General features: G+C 53.5%; 1 protein-coding gene across 29 annotated transcripts in view; it reads left to right on the forward strand.

Moving 5' to 3' along the window:
* Positions 1–9804, forward strand: part of LOC141732247 (uncharacterized) — a 29892-nt gene extending 20088 nt beyond the window's left edge. For 15 of the 29 annotated variants that reach the window (XR_012584005.1, XR_012584007.1, XR_012583992.1 and 12 more), the window contains 2 exons: positions 647–743; positions 1584–2140. Coding sequence is in view for 6 of the 29 variants with exons in the window: in XM_074560894.1 (XP_074416995.1) it covers positions 4001–4358; positions 5014–5072; positions 6997–7093; positions 8613–8659 (561 nt within the window). In the remaining 23 variants the exon portion in view is untranslated. Of the gene's footprint in view, positions 1–643; positions 744–1194; positions 1260–1583; positions 2141–3733; positions 4359–5013; positions 5073–5430; positions 5513–6996; positions 7094–8612 lie in introns of those variants that run through there. The other 14 variants (XR_012584006.1, XR_012583993.1, XR_012584003.1 and 11 more) reach the window with 8 other exon arrangements.
* Positions 9805–11310: the final 1506 nt, after the last annotated feature.

Below are 11310 nucleotides of genomic sequence, written 5' to 3' on the forward strand. Positions count from 1 at the left end.
TGCCTGGCAGGCATCTCCTTGCACCGGTGGGGTGTCGACTTCCCCATGGAGCACGTGTGCGAGTAGGCTAATGCCAGCTCTGACAAGCAGAGTGATGGGGTGGTGGCCCGATGGAAGCTGGGATTTGATTACACTTGAGAACCGTGTTGTTGCTGTAATTAGCTAGACTTGTCTTGTCTGAGATCACGTACGTTCCTGATGTAGGAGCACTAGGTCGATGCTTAGGAGGTATGTGCTTACATTATAACTTAACTGAAATGACCTTGTATATTACGTAATTTCTTTAGTACATGTGAATTAAAAGTACGCAATCGGTAGTAAGATGGATAGTTTCTAAGAAAAATCATAATCACTCGGGCAAGTATTTCACGTTATTTTCTTGTTGTAGCGAAGTGAAGGATATCCTCTCTGCCTGTTGACGGCTGTAGTGTGCTGCTCCAGGCAGGGGCTACCTGTCGCTGGGACTGTGCCAGCACGGCGGTTGTGCAGGGGTGTGAACTGCTGATGCCGGTGGACTGAGCTGGGTACGGGGAGACCGGAGCCTGGGAGTTGTACTGGAGTGATGCTGAGTTGGGATGAAGCCAAGGGCCTGTTGGAGAAGGTGCTGAAGGTGTTTTTTTTTTTTTTTTCCCCCCTCTCTCAGCAGAATGTCAACTGTCAACGTTTCTCTGTGGTCGCCCTTTTGTTCTGCGGTGACAGTGCAGGACAGGCGGGAAGGATGCGGAGCGCTCAGCGAGTACGAGGTACGTCTGCGGTGGGCGTCTGCTTTTTTCCTGAGGTCCTTGTATAGTGCGGACTTGGAAGTTAACGTGAAGGCTTTGTCAGCTCTCCTTCTACAGTTTTTTGTATGAAATAGTTTAAGAAAACAGTAAAAATACTGTAAGGTCTGTTCGGAGCATGTTACACCGCCAAAAGCATTCGCCAGTCTGCCAGTCTGTTTTGGTGGCCTGACGGATGGCAGCGCCGGGGATTTGATTTCCCCCCCGACCCTCAAAAGGAAAACCATTTGGGGGGGATCTCTGATCTTGCTGATTTTTCTGTGTTAAAGGAAACTTTAAAAAAAAAAAAAGAAAAAGCTAAAATTGTACAATTTACAAACTGCATGTTTAAACTGCCACTGCCAAATGGCTGTAGCATTTTATGCAATCAGCGATTTATGAGGCGTATTTAAGCCATTGGGTGTTTGTTCTAAAGGTTTAAAAAGAGAGGCGACTGAATGCTGCTGGGCTTTTCCTGATACTGTGACAGAGCGCTCCGAGGTACTTTGTTTCTGTCTGACTTTCAGCGGCGCGTTTCCCCGGCAGCCCAGTGGCATCTCTCTTGGGCAGTGCCGCTGGCCAGATGCCCCTCCTCCTTGTGTGACACCCAGAAAACCCCACGGTCAACTTATTGCCGTGTATTTTGGTGATGAGTAGTTTCATGGTATCAGTTCACAGCTGTGCAAGTTTAAATTAGTGCCAAAGGAAAGTCAAAGACTTGTAGAGTATGAGTGTTTTTACCGGATGTACAAAAACATAGCGTCACCTTTTCACCATGAAGGGAATGACCGAGCTTTGTTCTTTATTGTTCCTTTTGCTCTTCAGGGTTTGACCCATCCCTCTCGGCTGCATCGACCCAGCGAGCGAGGTGAGCGGCAGCGGCGACGGCAGCAGCAGCAGCGCGAGGGCTGTAGCTGCGGCGTTGGGTCCGTCGGCGTCGATTCTGGTTACGGCCCAGCCCGGTGCTGCCGTCCTGCACGCGGGGTGATGGATCTCCCTGCGGCCGCGCTGGCAGGAAGGGGCCGGGCGTTTCCCAGCGCCAGAGAGAAGGCGTGTGCATGAGTAAGAAGGGATGTGTGTGTCTGTGGGGGTGATGACATCATTTGGGGCGCCCCGGCGTCACCGAGGGGGCGATGATGTGGTAGAGGAGCAGGTGAGCGGGGGGTTGTGGGTCATGCAGGGTTCCCCGCCCCCCCACCCCCCAAATAGGCGGGTCACGACCCCAGAATGTCTGAAAATTCCTGGGCGTGGATTAAAACACGTTAAAACCTCTAAATATGGGCGCGAGGCATTGAAATAGAGTAAGGTCTCTCGTTTTGATATATTTTGATAAATAACATGAATGCGTGTATATAGGAGTGAAAAATAAAACCCTGTATCTCTAAGCATTCAGTGGTTCTGTGTTCTATAAAGGGGTTTAGAATAGAACAAGGTTTAAAAAAGATTGATAGATAAGAAGGTATTAAAGTGTCAAAATATGCGTCTAAATCCCCGTTCTATATAAGAAGTGTTAACACAGTAGTCTAAATATGTCGGAGTCTGAACAGATATTCTATCTAAGTGTAACTCGATAATATATATTCCCTACATTGATCTGTCTGCATGTGAATAGATGCGTGAATGTAAATGTCTGTGCTCTATGAGGTTTTTCAAATGCAAAGAAAGCCTATTTATAGGAAGGATTTAAAAACTCTCTCTCCCCTTTATCTGTCCTGAAGACGTAAAAGCGCTTTCCAAAACTGCCCCTTCCCCCTTTTCCCCTCCCAGTTTGTGGCCGATTGCCCTGAACGGGGACTTTCCCCCACGGGACCGCGCACACTGAGCGGGAGCTGCCGCCAGGGCCCAAAAATACCCCAAAGCCCCTGATTCTGGGTCTGCGCCGGGGGGGGCAAACCAACAACGTGGGAGAAAAAAGCCGCCAATGGGGGGCTCCCAAAACCCAGATCCACCTGGATTTGTGCAGCTGGAAAGGAAAAAAAACCCCAACCCCAAAACATTTTCATGCAGAAAAGCAACAATCACCGATTTTTTTTTTTCATGTTGTAGATAAGGCGCCAGCCTCCCTCCCGGGTCCCCGGCGGACTCGCTGGTGTCACCCCCTGGCCCTCCCGGCCCTGGTGCCCCGCGCGGAGCCATGCAGCGTCCCTGGGGCTCGTTCCGGGGCAAAAACCCCTGTTCCGCAGGTTTTTTGGTGCAGAGGCACTGGCTGTCGCTGCCTGGGCTGCGAGTGCGGACAGGGCAGAGGGATGGGAGCCGCGCAGCCCGGGAGGTGGTTCCGGTGCCCGGCTGGAGTAAAGCGGGCTGAGAGCGGTCACGGCTCATCACCCTAATGAGCGCCGAGAGGGGGATAATTAAGGGCGTGCTGCCGCCCGGCGGCCGGAGGCCGATCCTGCAGGTGGGAGCCGCGCATGCGCTCTGGCCCCGCCTCCCGCCCCCTCCTCGGCCCCGCCTCCCGCCCCCTCCTCGGCCCCGCCTCCCGCCCCCTCCTCGGCCCCGCCTCCCAGCCCGCCCCGGCCCCGCCTCCCGCCCCTCCTCGGCCACGCCTCCCGCCCCCTCTCGGCCCCGCCTCCCGCCCGCCCCCGGCCCCGCCCCGCCGCACTGTCGCTTGTGCTGCCCTCCTGTGGCCAAAGCGCGGTACTGCAGCGCCGGCCCCCATCCCCGGCGGCGGCGCCGGGCCGGGACCACCGGGGAGGCGAGCGAGCCCCTTCGGCCGGGGCCGGGGTGTCTCTTGCCCGCTGGCCGCCCGGGGCTGGCGGGGCGGGAAGCTCCAAACCGACCGCTACGGCAGGCTGCCGGGGCGCCGGCGGCGACTCGGCTCCGGGCAGCCCCGCGGAGTTAGCCGAGAGCGGACGGAAGGCAAGCGGGGAAGAAGGCGGACAGCCCCGGGCGCAGACGCCGGGCGCCTCCCCAGCTCGCCACAGCTCACCCGGACTCTTCCCCGATCACGCCCCCGGCGGTGCCGCCCGCCACCGCCGTGTGCCCCCCGCAGGCGCTGGCCCACACGCAGCCGCAGCGGCCGCTGCCCCCCGAGCTGCGGGAGCCCCGTCCGCCCTCCAAGCCTCGGACCCCCAGGGAGCGCTGCGGGGGGGGCGGGCAGTGCGCCAGGCTTCTTTTGTGCTTTCGCATACAAATCTCGACAGTTTTTAAGAAGAAAAAGCCGTGTTTTGTTGACTTCCTTCTCCCCCGCCGCAGGGCCCCGTCGCCATGGCAACGGCGGCGGCCCCCGCCGGAGCGTCGTCACCATGGCAACCGCACTGGGGCGCATGCGCGGGAGAATAGGCCAATCACGGCGCGGGCGCCGCTCTCCCATTGGTCGGGTCTCCTCGCCGAGGCGGGGTCCGGCGGCGATTGACGGCGGCGAAAGGCCACTGGAGCTGAGCTGCCTGGGAGCGGAGCGGGCGATGGCCAATGGGCGCGCGGCGTGGGCGGGCCGCCGTCGGCGGCGGGTCGCGCCGCTCCGGAAGCGGAGGGGTCCGGGGGAAAATGGCGTCCCGGTGGCAGCGGGCGCGGGGCGGCCCGGGGGGAAAGCGGGGCCCGTCGGCCGGGCCGCGTCCTCGGAACGGCCGCGAGCACGCGGTGAAGCATCTGGAGCGCGTGAAGGTGAGCGGGGGGCGGCGGGGAACGTGGTGGGGTCCCGGCGGGGTCCCGAGGCGGGCACGGGGGGCCTGAGGGGTCCCTGAGGGGGCCGGCGGGGTCTCAGTGGGGCATTGTAGTGTCGGAGGGAGCTGGCTGGGCCCGTCTTGCCGCGAGGTCCCTTCGGCCTGGAGGGCTTGTGGTGCGCTGCTGACGATGCCGGAGAAATTAAACCCGGAACGGCGGTAATTGAGCGGCGGGCGGGCCGAGCTGGTGCCGCCCCGCAGAAACGCGTGGCCGGGCCCTCCGCAGTTGCCCAGCGCTCCCCAGAAGTGCCCGCGGAGGGTCCTAGGGGTGCGGGGCCGTGGGGTGGCTGCCGAGGGGGCGAGGAAGCAGAGAGGGGGAGCCGGTTTGGGGTCCGACACGGAGAGCGGGTCTTCTGCTCCCGGGACTGGCAGGCAGGCTCCTGTGGCTGGTTCAGGGGCTGAGAAGCAGAGGGAGTTGTATGGCGTTGGGCTCAGGAAGAGGGTCCAGGCTAAAATCCACAGCGGGCGCCTCTCGCTGCGTGGCGGGTCCGTCCCGGTCCCGCTGCCGAGGGCAGAGGTGGGGTGGGGGTGCCTCGGCTCGTCCCCGTTTGCTGGGTGTGAGAAACAGGCTCATTTCTCGCCTCCTCTTTTCCCAGGGTCACCTTCTGCATCTCGGGAAGAGACTCCTGCACGGCTGATTCCGCTTGCGGCTCAGGTAATGGCATGTGTGGGGCTGGGGGAGCGGGAAGACCCATTGGGGAGTTTGGGGCCGCTACAGACAGTCCAGGACAAAGCTGCAGAAAAGGCAGCTTTGCTGCCAGTGCAGGAAAGCCGATGAGGAGTTGCGGTTCAGAGAGAGTGCCTCCTTCCTGACCTGGTGCCTTGGTAGTTAGGAGTGTTTTCCTTTGGGGTAAAAGAGCTGGCTTTCACCTTGGGTAAATGAAGAGCTGGCTGTTACCTTCTTTAGGGTCAGGTGTTTCTCTTTGGTTTGTTCATACTGATTTCATGGGCAAAGTGGAAACAGCCTTTTCTTTTTCAATGCATAACTAAATTTGTTATGGCAAAACTGGCAGTGTTTCTCCGTGGTCGCCCTTTTGCTGTGCAGTGACAGTGCAGGACCAGCGGAAAGGATCCGGAGTGCTCAGCGAGTACGAGGTATGTCTGCGATGGGCGTCTGCTTTTTTCCTAAGGTCCTTGCAGTGTGGGCGTGGAAGTCAACACGAAGGCTTTGTCAGCTCTCCTTCTACAGTTTTTTGTGTGAAATGCTTCAACAAAACAGTAAAAATAATATAAGGTCTGTTCTGGAGCATGTTACACAGCCAAAAGCATTCTCCCATCTGCCGGTGCTTTTCGGAAGCCTGACGGATTGCAGCCCCGGGGATTTCATTTCCCCCCTGACCCTCAAAAGGCAAACCTTTTGGGGAGATCTCTGGTCTCGCTGATCTTTCTACGTTAAATGAAACGTTAGCAAAAAAGCTAAAATAATGTAATTTACAAACTGACTGGCGTTGTATAAACTGCCACTGCCAAATAGCTGTGGCATATATTTTACGAGGTGTACTGAAGCAGTTAGGTATTTGTGCTCCATGTTTAAAAAGAGAGGCGACTGAATCTAATGGGTTTTTGTCCCCTGATATTTTGACGTCACGCTCTGAAGATCTGTATTTCTGTGTGGCTTTCGGTGGTGCGTTTCCCCGGGTGCCCAGGGAGTTACCTGAGAGGCGGACGGAAGGGAAAAACTATTCCCCGCGCGGAAAAAATTATTTTTGAGGATGAAGTCTCCAGGAAAGCGTGGAGCCCCAAAGTCTTTGGGGCGATGAAAGCGCTGCCAAGGGACAGCGAGCACAAGCCACAGCTTTGCCTCCCGGCCCCTTTGTTGTGGGAGCAATTGCTGGACATCTGATGTTTTTGTCTCAGCCCTGGGCGAGTGAAATAAGGTGTTTTTTGAGGATGAAGTCGCCAGGAAAGCGCGGAGCCCCAGTGTTATAGTTGAATTTAAAATAAATCGAGTCCAAATTAGATTCAATAAATATTTATTGAGGTAGGAAGGCAAAAGCAGCGCTGGGCGGCCGGGGAGTCGCAGCTCCACCAAAGGCTCGCAAATTCAAGCAAGCTGAGCAGCTCTTTTTATCTTCACGGAGGTTGGTTTCGACATCTTCGGTATGCCCCTCTGTAGCTTCTTGCTTGAGGTAGTTTAGATAAAATGTTGGTCACAGAATCAGCTTAAAACAATACATTCTGATAACATTGTGGTTAAACTTTTTGTCAAACAGGGAGTTCCCATGTTGATGTAGCAAGATAACATTGTGGACATGTCTCTTCTGGTTAAACAGGGAGTTCTCAAGACTGCCACAATGGGTTCGTTCCTCTTGCTTAACTTGTTCGATCAGCAAATCACCTTTAGTTACTTATTACACCAGGGTACCTGGGGAAGTGGCTCTGGGGAAACTAAAGCTGCCAGCGAGTCAAAAATTGGCAAGGTCTAGTGGCCCGTATCAAGAACTGTGCCAGAGACGGTGCCAAACAGTTCTTCTTCTGCTCGGCTGTAGTCTTCGCAAACCTCCGCGAAAGAGGGAAGCCTTAGATTCCTACCCAGCTTTGCGCCCGCTAAAGGGCTTTTTTCCCCCCTCTCTCGGCAGAGTGTCAACTGGCAGCGTTTCTCCGCGGTCGCCCTTTTGCTGTGCGGTGACAGTGCAGGACCGATGGAAAGGATCTGGAGTGCTCAGCGAGTACGAGGTACGTCTGCGATGGGCGTCTGCTTTTTTCCTGAGGTCCTTGTATAGTGTGGACTTGGAAGTTAACATAAATAAGGTCTGTTCTGGAGCATGTTACGCCCATGCAAGGCTTACTTCCTTGTGTTTACTTTCTCTTCCTGAAAGCACAATATTTTCTTCCTGTGCGCTTACTGTTAAATGATACTGTGGAAGTAACTCTGTACTAAAAGAGGGAGGAGACTGTTCAAAAGAGTTCAGATGTTCAGGAGAAGCAGGCTCTGTGTTCCTGATAAAAGCTTTATGCTTTTGAGTCAATAAGTGTTCAGGATATCTTGTAGTAGGAGTCAAGAAACCTTACTGAGATACTGGTATCTCTCCTAAAGCAAACGAGGTCAAATTGCTTTTCCACGAAGGATCAGCAGCCTCCTAACTAGTTAGGGTGAGTCCTGCTGTGGTTTTGGTGAGTTGTTGCTTCCATTGTGTCCTTTGTCGGTAACCTACAGTGTGTCATTTTGATGTTGGTTGGAAAGAGCTTTTCCGAAATGGAACCGTTTCTCACTCAAAGCACTTGCCTTTTATGAATTTCCCATTCGAGTGGGTCCTCGGAGATGAAGCACTGGGCAGTCGAAGTCATGAGCGGTGAGACTTTGGGCGCTCTTTGCACCTCTTTGCCGGCCTTGGGGTCTCGGTTGTCACAGTCAAGATATCATAGAACTGTGTTCCTCTGCGTATTCAGCAGAGCCATAAGCATTCTCCAATCTGCCGGTGCTTTTTGGTAGCCTGATGGATTGCAGCCCCAGGGATTTGATTTTCCCCCCTCCCCCCCGACCCTCAAAAGTAAAACCATTTGGGAGATCTCTCTCTCTCTAGGTGTTTTTTCTGTGCCAAATGAAACTTAAAATATTTTGGGGTTTTTTGTTGTTTTTTTTTTTTTTTTTTATAATTTACCAACTGACTTGCATTGTTTAATCCTGCAGCTGCCAACTGTCTGTAGCATAGGATGTGTGAGGCATACTGAAGCCATTAGGGGTTTGAGAGGTGACTCAGTGTTACAGGGTATTTTCCTTGTTATTTAGATGGCAAGTACTGAAGTACAATGTATTAGGTGTACTTAGGCAATTAGGTATTTGTCTTTACTAAGAAAGGTACTTTACTAAGAGAGCTAACTGAATGTAATAGGCTTTTTTCCCCCCTGATATTTTGACAGAGTGGTCTGAAGTACTTTATTTCTGTCTCGCTTTCAGTGGCATGTTTCCCCGGCAGCCCAGTAGCATCTCTCTCAGGCCGTGCCGCTGGCCAGATGTATCTCCTCCTTGTGTAACACTGAAAAAAAAACAACCTGGAGTCAAATTTTAACTGTGTATTTTGGAGATGGGTAGCTTAATGGTATCAATTCACAGCTGTGCAAATTAATGCCAAAGGAAAGTCAAATACTTGTAGAGTATGAGTATTTTTACTGGATGTATATAAACATAGGCTCACTTTTTCAGCATGAATTGAATGACCGAGCTTTGTCCTTTATTGTTCCTTGTGCTCTTCAGGGTTTGACCCGTCCCTCTCGGCTGCATCGACCCAGCGAGGGAGGTGAGCGGCAGCGAGGGCTGTAGCTGCGGCGGTGGGTCCGTCAGTGTCGATTCTGGTTACGGCACAGCCTGGTCCTGCCGCCCTGAGCGCAGGGTGATGGATCTCCCTGAGGCCGCGCTGGGAGGAAGGGGCCGGGCGTTTCCCAACGCCAGCCGGAGGGTTCGCTGTTACCCGAAGAACGTGTTCAAAATGGCATCGGTTAGCCTTAATACTGACTTCAGATGGCTCTGGCTTTTGAAGGCTGTGCTGTGTTTTGAGCTGAGCTGTTTCCCCGGAATCTTCCTGTAGCTCAGCTATTGTCCCATCCCACAGTCTGATGGAACTCCTCTACTCTCTTCTGTACTATTTTTGATTATGCTGAACTACAATTGGGGTTTTTTGTTGTTCAGCTGCTTTATTGTACGTGTCACGTGCTGCTTGAGATGTCCCAGCCCACGTTTGGTGCTAGTAGTGGAGCCCCCTGAGGGTTAGGGGCCAGCCCTGGGTCTGATCGTTTTGTGTCCTCTTTTTGGGGTGAATAAAAAGGGGTGTGTACGTGCGTGTTTGAGGAGGAGCTGATATCATTTGGGGCACCCCAGTGTCACGGGTGGGGCAATAATGTGGCAGAGGACCAGGTGAGTGGGGGATGTGGGGTCATGCGGGGTTCCCTGAGAAGAGGCGGGTCACAGCCCCAAAATGTCTGAAAACTCATTGGGGTGGAGTAAAAAATGTTAAAACATCTAAATATGGGTGTGAGGCATTGAAATAGAGAACAATCTCTCATTTAGGTATAGATTAAAAATAATTTATGTATATAAGATAAGTTAAAAATAAAAACCCTATATATCTCTAACTGTTCTATGATTCTGTAGTTCTATATTATATAAAAGATTTTAAAATATAAAAAGATTTTAAAAATATTTTCAAGTTATTTGTGTCAAAATAGATGTCTAAGTAGATAGTCTAAATAGATATTCTATATAATAAGTGTTAATGTATAAATCTAAGTGAATCTAACTTTAAACAGCTATTCTCTATAAGTGTAAATAGATAATATTCCCTAAATATATATATACATGTGTAAATATACATGAGTGTAAATGTCTATGCTATATTTGGATTTGTGCAGCCGGAAAGCAAAAAAAAAAAATAAAGTGGTATTTCAATCAGAAAGGGAAAAATCACTGATTTTTATTTTGTGCATAAGCCACCACCCCTGCTTCAGTTCCTGGTCCCTGGTGGACTGGCAGCTGTCACCCCCCTGCTTCTGGTGCTGCGTGCAGTTATGCAGTGTCCATGGAGCTCATCCTGGGGAAAACTGACTGTATTCCGCAGGTTTTTTGGTGCAGGGAGGCTGTCTGTCGCTGCCTCGGCTGCGAGTGCGGACAGGGCAGAGGGATGGGAGCCCCGCACCCCGGTAAGTTATTCCGGTCCCCGGCTGGAGTAAAGCGGGCTGAGATCGGTCACTGCTCATCACCCTAATGAGCACCGAGAGCGGGATAATTAAGGGCGTGCTGCCACCCGGCGGCCGGAGGACGGCCCTGCAGGTGGGGAGCCGCGCATGCGCCTTGCCCCCCCGCCGGCGCTTTCATGCACGCGGCGCTGCTGCCGGGCAACGCACCGTCCGCTCTGCAGTTCGGGCGCACGCGCGCCCTCGCGGCAACGGGCCGGCGTCGACAGCCGCGGCCAGAGGGCGAAGCGGCACCGCCGGGGCTCCGGTGGGCTCCCCGCCAGCCGGAGCCGCCTGCCCGCAGCCACGGCCGCCCCGCCCAACTCCGAGAGCTGCCATCAGCGCTCTGATACCAGCTCTTCACCGCGCTCCGGGCTGCCCGGAATTGCCCGTTAGTTTTCCGGAAATCCGTCTCCATGGTACTGCGGTCCTACAGGACGCCGAAGTGCCTGTCATTCCTCCGAACTCGATGTCTATCGTACCGCGGTCCTCTAGCACGCCGAAAATGACAGTTAATCTTCTAGAAACCATATGCCGCTAGCACTCTTCCAAAACTACAGAAAATGGTTAACAATTAACGAAAAAATATCTGAAAATTACAAAAATAATGCCACCGCTGTGAAAATATCTTCACAACAACAACCCGACGTAACTTCAACACAACAGGTACGAAAACCAGCAGATGTGAGCCGGCACTCCTAAACGGAAAAAACCACAACTGGTGTGGCTCTTTGCCTGCTGGGAAGGCAGGTGAGGAAAGGAACCGCCCTCCCCCTGGTCACCTCTGTGTGTTCTGGGGGGGTTGTCCCCGCCCCTCTCCCAGGGGACGGGAGGAAGGGCGGAGGAGGGCCCGAGGGCGGGGCTCGGGGTACGCGAGCCCCAGGCTCCGCTCGGGAGCTCGTTCCGCTGCTGGGTCTCTCTGGCGTCGCGGCTGTGCTGAGCCTTCCCTCGGCTGCAGCTTCGGAGCCGGGTCAGCTATTTCAGCGGGTGTGTTTTGGCATTTAGAGAAGCCAAAGTAAGACGTTTAAGTTAAGACCTTCAGGACCAGTTGAGGTTCAGCAGCTGGTATTTGAGTCAGTAATTTTGTAATGAGTGTTCAGGTGTGGCAAGGTGGTTTAATAGTATGCTCTTTTTTTGCTCTAGGATCACTGCATTTTCTTGGAAATCCTGACTTTATTGAAGATGGAGCTGTGTTGCTTTTTTTTTTTTCCCTTCGGTTTTTGTGT

Source organism: Larus michahellis, chromosome 17 (genome assembly GCF_964199755.1).
Source record: "Larus michahellis chromosome 17, bLarMic1.1, whole genome shotgun sequence".
In the NCBI taxonomy this organism is placed as follows: domain Eukaryota; kingdom Metazoa; phylum Chordata; class Aves; order Charadriiformes; family Laridae; genus Larus; species Larus michahellis.